Source organism: Theropithecus gelada, chromosome 8 (assembly GCF_003255815.1).
Source record: "Theropithecus gelada isolate Dixy chromosome 8, Tgel_1.0, whole genome shotgun sequence".
Classification (NCBI taxonomy): Eukaryota; Metazoa; Chordata; class Mammalia; order Primates; family Cercopithecidae; genus Theropithecus; species Theropithecus gelada.
Genome location: NC_037676.1, coordinates 32,276,786 through 32,291,891, shown reverse-complemented (window position 1 = coordinate 32,291,891; position 15,106 = coordinate 32,276,786). Strand labels below are relative to the sequence as shown.

At 45.1% G+C, this 15,106-nt stretch overlaps 1 protein-coding gene across 4 annotated transcripts in view; it reads left to right on the top strand.

Annotated features, from left to right (window-relative positions):
* Positions 1-1,879: 1,879 nt before the first annotated feature.
* FUT10 (fucosyltransferase 10) overlaps positions 1,880-15,106 on the top strand; it is a 115,051-nt gene continuing 101,824 nt past the window's right edge. The window contains exons 1-3 of one of the 4 annotated variants that reach the window (XM_025395321.1): positions 2,166-2,224; positions 13,663-13,665; positions 14,396-14,748. Coding sequence is in view for 2 of the 4 variants with exons in the window: in XM_025395317.1 (XP_025251102.1) it covers positions 14,478-14,708 (231 nt within the window). In the remaining 2 variants the exon portion in view is untranslated. Of the gene's footprint in view, positions 2,237-13,662; positions 13,666-14,395; positions 14,749-15,106 lie in introns of all 4 variants that reach the window. The other 3 variants (XM_025395317.1, XM_025395318.1, XM_025395320.1) reach the window with 3 other exon arrangements.

The window sequence follows — 15,106 nt, the reverse complement described above, 5'->3', positions numbered from 1 at the left end:
CAGTATACATGCTTTTTGATGTTCATATATAGGTATGTGTATTAGGCCAATACCTAGGAATTTCTGGGTCATAACGTGTATATTCAGCTCTACTAAAGATGAACAGACGATTTTCCAAAGTGGCTGTCACAACTGCACCCCCAACAATAGTGCATAACAGTTCTATGTGCTTCACGGCTTTGTCCTTGTGTTGTCTTGTCAGTTTTAAAACCTGTAGCCATTTTAGTGGATGTGTAGTATATATCATCATCGTGTTCATTTGCATTTCCTTAATGACTAAAAACATTAAGCATCTTTTCACGTACTGCCTGGCTATTTGGATTCCTCTTTGGTGAAGTGCTGTACTTAGTGATTGTTTTTCTTTCTTATTGCTTTTAGGAGTTCTTGTTATATTCTAAATTCATTGTTAGATAAAATATATCAAAAATACCTTCTCTCATTCTGTAGATCATTTTTCATTCTTTTTCTTTCTTGAGACAGGATCTAACCCTGTCGCCCAGGCTGGATTGCAGTAGCACAATCCTGACTCACTGCAGCCTTGACCTCCCAGGCTCAAACAATCCTCCTACCTCAATCTCCTGAGTAGCTGAAACCACAGGAGTGCACCACCACACCTGGCTAATTTAAAAAAATTTTTTTGTAGAGACGGGGTCTCCCTATGTTGTCCAGGCTAGTCTCCAACTCCTGGGCTCAAGTGATCCTCCCACCTCAGCCTACCAAAGTGCTGAGAGGGTGTGAGCCACTGCACCCATTTCTTAGTTTCCTAATGGTGTCTTTTGATGAACAGAGTTTCTTACTTTTAATCATATCTAATTTATCAATCTTTTCTGTGTGTTTGATGTTTTTTAGACGTGGACACCATTATTATTAACCTGTTTTTATAGAAAAGTTGAGTTGCTTGGCACTGGAGCTCTGCAGGGTCTGGACCAGGGGGAGGCAGGCCTGAAACAGCAAATCACCCTCAGGCTTCTGCAGTGCACCCAGCACCGCAGGACACCCAGAGTCAGCGCCTCCTCAGATTTTGAGCCCTAAGTGCCTCACTTGCCTCGCCCTAGACCCAGCCCTCCCAAAGTGTTGAATTACCTCCTTAGGTTTATTACTTCCTAGACTAGGGCAAAATAGAAGTCAATTAGCTTTCCTTTACCAGTGTCTAGTCCGTTTGGGCTACTATCACAACATACCTTAGTTTGGGTAACGCATAAACAACAGAAGGCCATTGCTCCCAGTCTGGAGGCTGGGAAGTCCAAGATCAACGCCCCGGCAGATTCTTCATGCATTAGCGTCTGTGCCTCATACAAGGGATATGTGTTCTCACACGGCAGAAGCTCTCTCTGGTCTCTTTGATAAAGACACAGTACATTTGTAAATTTATAAAGGCTACAAAGGCACGAAATTCACATATGAATTTGGGGCGGAGCACAAACATTTACACCATAGCAACCAGTACAATCAAACTAAATGATCGTCCTGTTCCGTCTACCAAATACTGCCAGAAATGGTGCCCAGCCTTAGAAAACATGTAAAGCTCTTGTTATTCTTGAATACATAACTTTCACCTTTTTAAAAATTATTATTTTATTTATTTTTGTAGACAGTCTTGCTCTGTTGCCCAGGCCGGAGTGCAGTAGCTTGATCTCGGTTAACTGCAGCCTTTACCTCCTGGATTCAAGAGATCCTCCCACCTCAGGCTCCCACTAGCTGGGACTACAGGCACGGGCCACCACAATGGCTAACTTTTGTATTTTTTGTAGAGACAGGGTCCCGCTATGTTGCTCAGGCTAGTCTCGAACTCCTGGGCTCAAGCTATCCGCCCGCCTCGGCCTCCCAAAGTGCTGGGATTACATGTGTGAGCCTGGCCTGAATAGGTGACTTTGAATGCGCTCCAGTCCCAGTCCAGTTGGAGAAACGGAAAGTTTCCCTGTCTTGAAGAAGAGGGCCCCCGCAGCCTTCCCGAGAACTTTCCATAGGGCCGTGGCCTCACGCGGACTGTGAACCACGATCACCAGCAGGGGGCGGCCCAGTGTTCTTAGAACCCGGGTCCCACGAGCTTGTGAACAGGGCACGAGTGAAAACCCGGATCCAGGTGCTTCCGCCGGAACGTGCCCCGAGCTCGCCCGCGGGGCTGCCTCCGCCGCTCCTGATGGGCTCTCCGGGTCTTCCCGGGGCCCAGGCTGGGGCTCATAGGGAGAAAGGAAGCGGCGCTGCGGTCCGCGGGGCGAACCCTGCTCCGCGCGAGGTGAGTGCGAGCGCCGCATCTCCTCCAGCCGCGGCAGTCGCTTGGTGGGAGCAGGGGCTTGATGCTGAGACACGGAAAGACGCTTTTCCGGTCCCACGGAAGCTGGGACACTATCTCCGGGAGTCACAGCCTAAGGAAACTCCCTCTCTGTGCCGAGCAGGGGGTGCGTGTAAGAGACGGAGTGGTGTATGCAAAATAATGCAAGTCTGTTTTGGGGACTTAGTGGTGCATAGGCAGAGCCACTGCCTGAGATTGAAGCCTGATCCACCAGGCGGGAGGCGGGTGCCGGGCCGGAGCCTCCGCTGGAGCCCGGAGGAGGAGCGCGGGGTCCCGACGCCTCCCCTGCTGCCGCGATTGGCCTCCTTCCCAGGCCCGCGGCCGTCCATTCCAGAACCTAATCTGCCTTTGCGGGGCGCAAATTGCCTTGTTCTCCCCCAGGTCTTCCTAGAGAATCACTTGTTGCAGGAATGTTGTGTTGAAGTCGTAGCAACTGTGACTTTTTAGTTGCAGAGAGCACGGTGTATTTAATGGAGAAAATGTCCCGGGAAAGCACCGGCAACTGCAGGCCTGGGTTATCCCATTTGCAAGCCATGTGTTAAGTGTTTTGCTCCCGATTAGTACCCTTAGAACAGAGCTCATTTTGTGTAAACTATAGAAATAACCATGCTGTGATTTTATGACATTTTTCTGGGGATTTTTAAATGATTTTTTAAAATAAAGCAGACGTCACACAAAATGACTTTTTCTTAACACCACGGCCCCAACAGTCTGTCCCCTGCCCCCTGCTACAGCTCCCTGCAATGATAGTTTTATGTGTTTTATGCATGAAATGACTTGAATTGTTACTTTCATTTGTGGAATGCATGCAGCTCTGGCTGGCCACAGTTTTGAATAAGGCAAGTTGGCTTTAAGGACTTTATTCCCTTTGTACATCCTTCTTTCCAATGAGACACTCAGGAAACTCAACGACCAATCTCGGGATTGTTAGTAACGTCACACTACAACTAGGGCAGGATTTCTCCCTCGTCTGCCGTAGTCTCAAATGGAGGCCTTTCAGGCATTGAATAAGCAGCTCAGCTCTTTGAACACTGAAGTTTCACAGTCTCCAATCTAGCAGCACTGTAGTCTGTTTTAAAAAAACTTTCTTCTGAGTAAGGAGAAGCCGGAGACAGTGGTTAGCCTCGGGTGATCATTCAGGTCTGTTCCAATTTTGAAACTGTTGTGATAACTCTTGCTCGCTTCCTGCTAGATGGCAGTGTGTAACAATGAATTAAAAACACGATCTCCATTCTTACTGTGTTATTGCTTGTCTTTTATTCTTCAATAAGAAGAAAAGTAGGTTTTCAAGTTTTATCGTACAAATAATATTTTTGAAAAATTCAAAACTAGGGTTAAATTCAGGAAGTTAAAAGAATATAGCTTGGAAAAACAATAATGTTATTTATAGATGTAGAAATATTCTTCAGTAGGCAGACATTTCCAACCCATATTTAAATGCTTTAAACTTCGGAATGTAAAGAGTTGATTTCAGTAAGATATTGAATATCTAATTCAATTACTAGCGTTCTACAATGAACATTTGTTATAGTGTTTCTGAACATGGGTTTTTGAAAAATTTTTTAAAGTTAAGTTTGTCTTTACTTACAATGTCTTTCAGATTTTTTTTTTTTTGAGACAGTCTCACTCTGTCACCCAGGCTGGAGTGCAATGGCCGGATCTCAGTTCACTGCAAGCTCCGCCTCCCGGGTTCACGCCCTTCTCCTGCCTCAGCCTACCAAGTAGCTGGGACTACAGGCGCCCGCCACCACGCCCGGCTAATTTTTTTTGTATTTTAGTAGAGACGAGGTTTCACCATGTTAGCCAGGATGGTCTCGATCTCCTGACCTCGTGATCCGCCCGTCTCGGCCTCCCAAAGTGCTGGGATTACAGGCTTGAGCCATTGCGCCCGGCCTTGTCTTTCAGATTTTTTTCTTTGAGAATGAAATTGGAGTTTTCAAAAGATTATGTTAAATTACCAACAAGGAAAATGAAGATAAAGTAATCCTAGACATGTTATATACATTTTTAAAAATATTTCCAGAAATCTTTATGATGACTCAAGTTGTCTGGATTACGGTCTCTTGATTAATCTTTTATGGAGAGTTTTTACTCGTGGATATAATTTATGGGATGAGAGAGCTTAATTTTGGGATGGAACCTCAGAAGATCATTTGGTCCAGAAATGTTGTGTTGAAGTCGTAGCAACTGTGACTTTCTAGTTGTAGAGCGCACGGTGTATTTAATGGAGCAAATGCCCTGGGAAAGCACCGGCTTTCTTTAGTCATTTATATTTGTCTAAATTTGTCTAGATTAAAGATTTGTCTTTAGTCATGTGAAATATTAGCTACATTTTATCAGTGTTACTGAACCAGCTCCTCGTTCATGATTATATAAATGATAAAAGCAGATCGGGGATTTTATTTGTTTTTTCTAGTCTGCAGTTATTCAATATTTATTAATTTATATTTTTTTCTGGAGATGAGGGATTTTAATTCGGGTATCCTGCCTGGTAGGAAAATTGCGACAAAGTAACCTAAAAGCCCTTCTTGGAGGAAGACTACTTACTAATAAGACCTCATAGGAAAAATAAAGGCGAAAAAGAATCCCTGCTCTTGAAGAATTGCCTTGGTTCTTACTGTGATACATAAACTTCACAGTCTTGTGCTGCCACCCCACTTTTAATTTTTTTATTTTTGAGACGGAGTCTAGCTCTGCCACCCAGGCTGGAGTGCAGTGGCACGATCACAGCTCACTGCAGCCTTGACCTCCAGGGCTCAAGGGATCCTCCTGTTCAGCCTCCCAGTAGCTGGGACTAGGACTACAGGTGCATACCAGCATGCCCAGCTAAGGTTTTTTTTTTCTTTTTTTCTTTTTGTAAAGATGGGTTCTTGCCGTGTTGCCCAGGCTGGTCTTGAATTCCTGGGCTCAAGTGATCCACCCACCTCAGCATCTCAGAGTGCTGGGATTACAGGCATGAGCCACGACACTAAGCTTTGCCTTTTAAAAATCTGTGCTTCTTGCTGGGCACCGTGGCTCATGCCTGTAATCCTAGCACTTTGGGAGGCCAAGGCAAGTGGATCATGAGGTCAGGAGGTCGAGACCATTCTGGCCAACATGGTGAAATGCTGTCTCTACTAAAAATAAAAAAAATTAGCTGGGTGTGGAGGCGCACACCTGTAATCCCAGCTACTTGGGAGGCTGAGGCACGAGAATCGCTTGAATCTGGGAGGCAGAGATTGTGGTGAGCCGAGATTGCGCCACTGTATTCCAGCCTGGGGACAGAGCGAGACTCTGTCTCAAAAAAAATAAGTAAAAAATCTGTGCTTCTAATTGAGGCATTGCATCAGTCTGTTTATCTGGCTCTCTGTCTCTTTCGGATTTGTTTTTAGTTTCTACATCAAATAGATCCACTGAATACTCACTCTTGTGAGGTTGTATGATCAACACTGCATAATTTAAGCAGTTTAGTATATGTCTGGAATTTAAGGATTGAGGAATGACATTTCCTTCATTTCTGCAATAGAAGTGCAGAGGTGTCTGGCTACACCTTCTCTTTCCCCATTAATCTCCAGTCTTGATTCACATGACTGCCAGTGTGCCTTTCTCCCTTACTGTTCTCTACTGGTCTCGCCTGAAGTTTCTGCTAGGATGAAGAGGATGACTTTCCCACATAGAAATCTGCAATCCAGAGCATGCTTTATATAAAAATAAATGCTCAGCAAAATATGAAGTTCACTGAAAAAGAGTGAGGAACACATTAACACAAGTTTTTGTTTTGTTTTGTTTTTGAGACAGAGTTTTGCTCTTGTTGCCCAGGCTGGAGTGCAAGGGTGTCATCTTGGCTCACTGTAACCTCTGCCTCCTGGGTTCAAGCGATGCTCCTGCCTCAGCCTCCTGACTAGCTGGGATTACAGGCATGCGCCACCACACCCGGCTAATTTTTGTAGTTCTAGTAGAAACAGGGTTTCACCATGTTGACCAGGCTGGTCTTGAACTCCTGACCTTAAGTGATCCACCTGCCTCAGCCTCCCAAAGTGCTGGGATTACAGGCATGAGCCACGGGCCTGGCCATTAACAGAAGTCTTGTTAAAGAAAATTGAGTAAAAATGGAAACTGTGGAGGTATTACACCTTGTTCATCAGATGCCCAAGGAATAATCACAGGCACTACGGAAGTCTGCAAATTAACAAAATAGGCCAACTTTTAAATGTTCATCAGTGGCTTTTTATGCATCTGATAAAGCAGCTTTAGATAGTTTACTAAAATCCCCCAGCTTACTGTGTTCTCTTCATTGTCCTGATGGAAGCAAGCATGTGATGATATGAATCTATAAACTGATTTGTTAGCTGGGTGCAGTGGCTCACACCTGTAATCGTAGCACTTTGGGAGGTTGAGGTGGGCAGATTGCTTGAGCTCAGGAGTTTGAGACCAGCCTGGCCAACATGGTGAAATCCTGCCTCTACGTAAAAAAAAAAAAATTAGCTGGGTGTGGTGGCACACGCTTATGGTACAGGTACTCTGGAAGTTGAGTGGGCGAATCACTTGAGCCTGGGAATTTGAGGCTACAGTGAGCCAAGATTGTACCACTGCACCCAGCCTAGGTGACAGAGGAGACCCTGTCTCAAAAACAAAACAAAGAAACAAAAACTGACTTGGTGTTGGGAGGGGTAATGCCTCCCAAAGGAGGTAGCCTTGAAAGTCTTGCAGAATGGCTAGCACAGTGAAAGAGGTGGAAGGGCTTCCAGATAGGCACAAGACCACAGACTGGGAAGCCGCGTTCCAGGATACCAGGAACAGAATCCTTATGCTGCGAACCAGGAAAGGAAACCACAGAGGTAGGGCATGGCCCACATTGTGTTTTCTGTTTTTTTGTTTTGTTTTGTTTGAGATGGAGTCTTGCTCTGTTACCCAGGGTGGAGTCCAGTGGCGTGATCTTGGCTCACTGCAACCTCTGCATCCTGGGTTCAGAGGTTTCCTGCCTCTGCTTTCCTGCCTTAGCCTCCACAGTAGCTAGGACTGTAGGCACACACCACCACACCCAGCTAATTTTTGTACTTTTAGTAGAGATGGGGTTTTACCACGTTGGCCAGGCTTGTCTCCAACTCCTGGCCTCAAGAAATCCACCCTCCTTGGCCTCCCAAAGTGCTGGGATTACAGGCATGCGCCACTGCATCCGGCCTCACATTAATAAGTGGCGCTTTAGTGTGAATAGTTTAAATTTGATAATTAGATACATTTCTTCTAAAAACTCTCCGTGGTATAACCTCTAGCTTATTAACCCCATTGACCCCCCAATTACCAGAACAGAAATGGGCAAAGGAGTCTTCCCAGAGCTCCCTGCCTTCTGCCTCGCCTCTCCTGCAAGTAGGGAGAGGTAGGAGGAGGAGGGGCACACAAACTACCAGGTTCTACTTCTTCTTCTTTTTTTTTTTTTTTTTTTTTGAGACACGGTCTCACGCTGTCGTCCAGGCTGGAGTGCAGTGGTACAATCTCAACTCACTGCATCATCTGCCTCCCAGGTTCAAGGGATTCTCCTGCCTCAGTCTCCCTAGTAGCTGGGATTACAGGTGCCTGGCACCACGCCTGGCTGATTTTTGTATTTTTAGTAGAGATAAGGTTTCACTGTGTTGTCCAGGCTGGTCTCAAACTCCTGACCTTAGGTGATCCATCCACCTTGGCTTCCCACAATGCTGGGATTACAGGCATGAGCCACCGCACCCAGCCTCACAAACTACCAGGTTCGGAAAGCTCAGAGTGTCACCTAAGGTTGGCTTTTCATTTTACAGTCAGACATGCAGGAAAGAAATCATCCCTTGGTTCCATTTCTGAGACTCTTATACCTTCAACTGGCCCTGAATGGCCAAAATTTGAAGCTGGCACCCTCAAGCTGCTAATTACCTATGAGATATTCAATCTCTCTTCTGTCCATCTTAATTCAAAATACAGTTGAAAATTTGGAATTATTTTAGGATGAAAGTGTTGCTGGTTTTGATGGCATAGCACGTGCAAGAGTATGAGGTAGTCATACTCAGCTCCAAACCCTGCTCTGTGCAGCAGATGGCCAACCCTGGTGGTGCACACCAGCCATGCAGTGCACTTTAGAAGCTCAGCTTCTAGGGGTAAGAGGATTGGTGAGTGAGAGTCCATTTCAGATGGTGCCTGCCATGGTTGTCTGAATATACATATTGTTCTGTCCCAGGAAGGAGTATTCTAGGGCACCCTCTTGCAGGACTCAGATTCATCCTGCAGGCAATGATGAATGAGAGCTTTTGTCTTGGAGTCTCATAATTTAAGTGCTTCAGTATGTGTCTGGAATTTAAGAATGACATTGCCTTCAGTTCTGTAATAGAAATGTGCTGTGGCCACACCTTCTTGATTAATCACTAGTCTTTTTTTTTTGAAATGGAGTCTTGCTCTGTCGCCTAGGCTGGAGTGCAGTGGCGTGATCTCGGCTTACTGCAACCTCCACCTTCTGGGTTCAAGTAATTCTCCTGCCTCAGCCTCCTGAGTAGCTGGGACTACAGGTGCATGCCACCATGCCTGGCTAATTTGTGTGTGTACGTGTGGTTTTTTTTTTTTTTTTTTTTGAGGTAGAGACTCGCTCTGTAGCCCAGGCTGGAGTGCAGTGGTGTGATCTGAGCTCACTGCAACCTCCGCCTCCTGGGTTCAAGTAGTCCTTCTTGCCTCAGCCTCCCGAGTAGCTGGGATTACAGGAGCCTGCCACCACGCCTGGCTAATTTTTGTATTTTTAGTAGAGACAGGGTTTCACCATATTGGTCAGGCTGGTCTCGAACTCCTGACCTCCGGTGATCCACCCACCGCGGCCTCCCAAAGTGCTGGGATTACAGGTGTGAGCTACCACGCCCGACCTAATCACCAGTCTTGATTGACATGGCTTCCAGTGTCCCTTTCTCCCTTACTGTTCTCTTTTGGTCTACTCTATTGAATTGGAGCCTGCTGTCCTTCATAGTGCTCTCTGCAAGTCTGTTTGTCCTACCAGTTGGAGGACCGCTGACTGGATGTCAGGCTCCTGGGTAACTAATACCATATACAGTATTAGATTGACTGTTACTGTTGTAAATGTACCCCCAGGCCTGGAAAATTGTTGCATGCTCTAAGTCAAAATACTACTGTCTACCCTGGCTGGGCCCTCCCCTGCCCTGCCCTTCTTTTCCCTGCCCTGCCCTTCTTTTCTCTACCCTTTCCTTTTCCCTTCTCTTCCCCTTTCCCTTTCCTTTCCTTCTTTTGTTGTTTTTTTCTTTTCTTGTTGTTGTTGTTTTTTTTTTGAGACAGTGTCTCACTCTGCTACCCAGGCTGGAGTGCAGTGGCATAATCATGGCTCAGTGCAGCCTTGAACTCGGGCTGAAATGATTCTCCTGCTTTAGCCTCCCAGGTAGCTGGGACCACAGACATGCACCACCATGCCCAGCTAATTTTTAAATAAAAAAAATTTTTTTTGTAGAGACAGAGTTTTGCTTTGTTGCCTAGGCTGGTCTTGAACCCCTGAGCTCAAGGGGTCTTCCTGCCTCAGCCTCCCAGAGCCACCGCACCTGGTGGACTCTGTTCTTTAGTGGTCGTTATTTAACCATAGATTGGCCCCTGAGACCTACTACACTTCTGGCTTTGGGAAGATAGCCTAGGTTGATATTCTTTAAATATAAGGAAATTCATAATCTTAAATTCTTCTGTCATAGTTCATAAAGCTATGCGAAGGTCCCGAAAAGGTCCTAGGGTAGACCTGAGCTGTACAGTAGCTATAAAAATATCCCAAACTCTGTCCTCAAATTGTATCTTTTGTTTTCCTTTATTCCTGATTCTTTTTATACTTTTCACAAGCTGTCACTATGTTCCTTCTTTTGTTTGCTTTCCACACATCTTTGAGTTGGGTGAGCTGATACCTAGTCTCACTTCTGTCTTTAAAAAATATGATCTTGTGGCTGGGTACAGTGGCTCATACCTGTAATCCCAGCACTTTGGGAGGCTGAGGCGGGTGGCTCATTTGAGGTGTTCAAGATAATTCAGGAGTTCGAGACCGGCCTGGCCAACATCGTGAAACCCTGTCTCTACTACAAATAGAAAAATTATCTGGGTGTGGTGGCACGCACCTGTAGTCCCAGCTACTCAGGAGGATGAGGCAGGAGAATCGCTTGAACCCAGGAGGCGGAGGTTGCAGTGAGCCAAGATCGTACCACTGTACTCCAGCCTGGGCAACAGAGCGAGACCCTGTCTCAGAACAACAACAACAACAACTCTGTCTCTATATGTATATATATGTGTATATGTGTGTGTGTGTGTGTGTGTATATATATATGACCTTGGGCAAATCACTTAAACTTGAGGAGGCATAGCTTCCTTGGGAACTGGGAATAATAATACCTACCTTGCCTACTTTTCCAAGTGGTTATAAATAAGATTGAGTAGAGTGATATAGCTAAACATTTTTTGAAAACATTATAGCTTTATTCCCATTTAAGTAGGTGATATCATTTTACTACATAATCTGGGTTACATTAATGATAAGTATAATAAATTGCTTCTGCACATTAAATGAAAATTTGGTAATCTTTCTGCTATGCAAGGGAAAGAAATAGTGATAGTTAACATTTATTATTTACTATGAAGAAGCTGAGACTTAGAAAGATTCAGTAACTTGTCTAAATTTATAATAAGTAATAGAACCAGGATTGGGACCCAAAGTGCTAGCTCCATACTGTATGTAGTTAATAGCTACAAGCATCTACTAAGTAGGAGCAAAGGTACTTTACAGGTTCTTAGAGATTTTTATTCCTTTTTTCTCTGATATAGCAGCTGACAACTGTACTACATATGTTTTCTGTGGCAGGTAACCTGTGAGGATTGGTATTGTCTGGTGGTAATTTTATAGTATTTCTTTTTTTAAAATTATTTTTTATTTTTGAGACCAGGCTTGGCTCTGTCACCCAAGCTAAGTGCAGTGGCACAATCACGGCTCACTGCAGCCTCAATCTCCTGGGCTGAGGCAATCTTCCTGCTTCAGCCTCGCAAGTAGCCCGGACTATAGACACTCACCACCATGCCTGGTTAATTTATTTTTTGTAGAGATGGGGTCTCACTGTGTTGCCTAGGCTGGTCCTCCCGCCTTGGCCTCCCAAGGTTTTGGGATTACCTGCATGAGCCACTGTGCACAGCCAAGGAATTTTATGGTATTAATGCTAAAAAATATAAAAGAACGTGTGCACTTCAGATCGTAATACTTGTCAAAGTTAGAGTCTTGGGCAAGTTACTTTACTTCATTCAGATTCAGTTTTCTTATATTTGAAAATGAGAATGGAGTTGTTGGGAGAATTGAATTAGTGCCTGCCTGTGTGCTAAGTACTTCGGAAAGGCCTTGCCCATGATAGGTTACTCAGCAAATATTAGCGATCTCCTTTTCTTTGGAAAAGTGAGCATTTTTCCTTTTAAAGTTCCAGTTGATGGGGTAGCAATCTATTTTATATGCTTCATTTTCCACCTAAAGGGATAATAAATTAAAATAATATTTAAATGTAAGGATAACAAACATTTATTGGGTATTTAGTATGTGTCAGAGTCTGAAATAAGTGTTTTACCAGTCATAGCTCATAAAATTCTCACAACTCTGATTAGGCCTCATGAGGATCTACTTTTGGAAAGTGAGTTATGGAGAGGTTAGGTTAAGCCAGCTGAGGAATTGGGATTTGAATCCTGGAAGGCTGACTTGAGACCTTCTCTTAGTCACTGGGTTTTGGGAATTTCATGGATGAAAGAAGAAAAATGCACTTTTGGTGATTTCTGAGTCCCAGTGTTATTTTGTGGTTGAAGGAAAAAAAAATATCCTGGATTTAAAAGTAAGGCCGGTCAAGATGGCTCACACCTGTAATCCCAGCACTTTGGGAGGCCAAGGCAGGAGGATCACTTGAGCCCAGGAGCCCAAGACCAGCTTGGGCAACATGGTGAGACCTCGTCTCTACAAACAAACAAACAAAAATCAGCTGGGTATTGTGGCACATGCCATTAGTCCCAGCTACTCGGGAGGCTGAGGTGGGAGGATTGCTTGAGTCTGGGAGTTGGAGGCTACAGTGAGCCATGATCACAGTACTGCACTTTAGCCTGAGTGACAGAGCAAGACCCTGTCTCAGAAAAAAGTAAATCAAGGTAGACTCATGAGAGGGGAACCCACCTTTTTTTTTTTTTTTTTGAGATGGAGTCTGGCTCTGTCGCCCAGGCTGGAGTGCAGTGGCACGATCTTGGCTCACTGCAATCTCTGCCTCCCGGGTTCAAGTGATTCTCTGGCCTCAGCCTCCTGAGTAGCTGGGATTACAGGCACTCGCCACTGTGCCCAGCTAATTTTTGTATTTTTTGTAGAGATGGGGTTTCACCATCTTGACCAAGCTGGTCTCGAACTCCTCATCTTAAGTGATCCACCCGCTTTGGTTTCCCCAAGTGCTGGGATTACAGGTGTGAGCCACTGCGCCTGGCTGGGAGCACACCTTTAAGACTAAAGTTTTTAACCAGGGTTCTATATTATCTTTATAGGCCTAATTATATCTAATTATATCTTTAACTCTGTATGCCAGGGGCATGATGTAGATCTGACTTAGATTCACATCTGTGAAGTACTGTGCAGCAACATTGCCCTTCCTCTGGAAAGTTGACCCTTCCTCCACTCTGAACTACACAGTGCCATTTGCCTAGGACATTGAAGTTCATAGAGTATCATAGGGATAAAGGGCATTCTATGGGGGCATTTTTTTCAATCTTTTTTTTTACCTTTTTTTTTTTTTGAGATAGAGTCTTGCTCTGTTGCCTACACTAGAGTGCAGTGGTGCAATCACGGCTTACTGCACCCTTGACCTCCTGGGCTCAAGCAGTCCTCCTGCTTCAGCCTCCTGAAGAGCTGGGACTATAGGTGCACACCCCCATGCCCAGCTAATTTGTAAAATTTTCTATGCAGACAGGGTCTCACTATGTTGCCCAGGCTGGTCTCAAACTCCTGGGCACAAGCCATCCTCTTGCCTTGGCCTCCCAAAGTGCTGTGATTAAAGGTATGAGCCACTGTACCTGGCCCTCATTTAGTTCATTTTTACAACTTTTTTGAAAAGATCATTTATTTCAGATAGATGAAAATTTTATTTGAAAACTTCCAAAGAATAATATTGCTCTAACAGCCCACTGCTTTATTCACTTGCTGTAAAAGACAAATCATATTCAGAATTCCTTATGCTGTGGTAAAAGTTGGTTTCCTTTGTGGGCATTGGGGCCACATGATCATTATCCATTTTTGATTAAAGCCTGAATCTTTTATTTTCTTCCCAAATTTTATGGGAGTGGGTGGATGGTCCTGGTAATTTTTATTCCATTTCTAAACTCCTTTGAAACTTAGATAGAAGGGAGTGACTTCATATAAAAGTCTTGGAATTCAGTCTTCTGACGGCAGAGAGCATTAAGTGGAAGCAGAATTTTAGATTTGGGATCTGGTTGTAGATTTGTCACTCTCCTCTGATGGGCTGGGTGGCCATGAGTAAGTCAGTTCACCTCTCTGGTTCCCCTCCCCTCCCCTCCCCTCCCCTCCCCTCCCCTCCCCTCCTCTCCCCTCCTCTCCCCTCCCCTCCCCTCCTCTCCCCCACTTCTCCCCTCCCCATCTCTTCCCCTTCTCTCCTCCCCCACTCTCCTCCCCTCCCTTTCCCTCCCCTTCCTTTACCTTCCTTTCCCTTCCTTTCCTTTCTCTGTTGCCCAGGCTACTCACTGCAACCTCCACCTCCCAGGTTCAAGTGACTCTCCTGCTGCAGCCTCCTGAGTAGCTGTGACTACAGGTGTGTGCCACCACACCTGGCTAATTTTGATATTCTTAGTAGAGACGGGGTTTTGCCATGTTGGCCAGACTGGTCTCAAACTCCTGACCTCAAATGATCCACCCACTCTGGCCTCCCAAAGTGCTGGGATTACAGGAGTGAGCCATCACACCCAGCCTTGATTTCCTTACTTACGGGTGAGGTACTAGGACTACATGATCTCAGTGCTTCCTTTTAGTTTAAAACGTTCTATGTTTTTTCATGATCGCTCGCCTGCAAGACTACATTTATTAAATGTGCACTATGGCTAATAGATGATCTTTTGTTGCAGAATTTTTTGATGCCTTCTTATTTGGATAAATCTCCAGCTGCTCTGGTGATAGCCTAAGAAGACTGCATGCTGCTTCCTCTTGATGCCAAGCCAGGCCCTCTCGCAACCTCGGATCTCAGTCCTTCATGGAGACCAGGTCCCAGCAGGAATGGCAGTGCAGGAAATTGGCACCCAGATGGTTCTTCCATGTGAAGTTGTCTCGGGCTCTGGGCTGACGAGAGAACACCTGGTAACCAGGTTAGCCCTCTGTCAGTCACCTAGAGCAGGGCAGCATGGTGCGGATTCAGAGGAGGAAGCTTTTGGCATCTTGCCTGTGCATCACAGCCACCGTCTTTCTGCTTGTCACACTCCAGGTACCAAGAATGTGGGTTGTGTAGTGTTGATAGCAGGGCCTTTGCCATGTCCGCCTACCCCCTATTTTCTCAAAACTTCAAGTATTTCACTTTTTGTTAATCAGGGGTGTTCAGGATCAGGGGTCTTTCTTTCTTTCTTTCTTTCTTTCTTTCTTTCTTTCTTTCTTTCTTTCTTTCTTTCTTTCTCTCTTTTTCTCTTTCTCTCTTTCTTTCTCTTTCTCTCTCCCTTTCTCTCTCTCTTTCTCTCTCCCTTTCTCTCTCTCTTTCTTTCTCTCTCTTTCTCTCTCTCTCTTTCTCTCTCTTTCTCCTTCCTTCCTTCCTTTCCCTCCCCCCTCCCCCCTCCCCCTTCCCCTCCTCC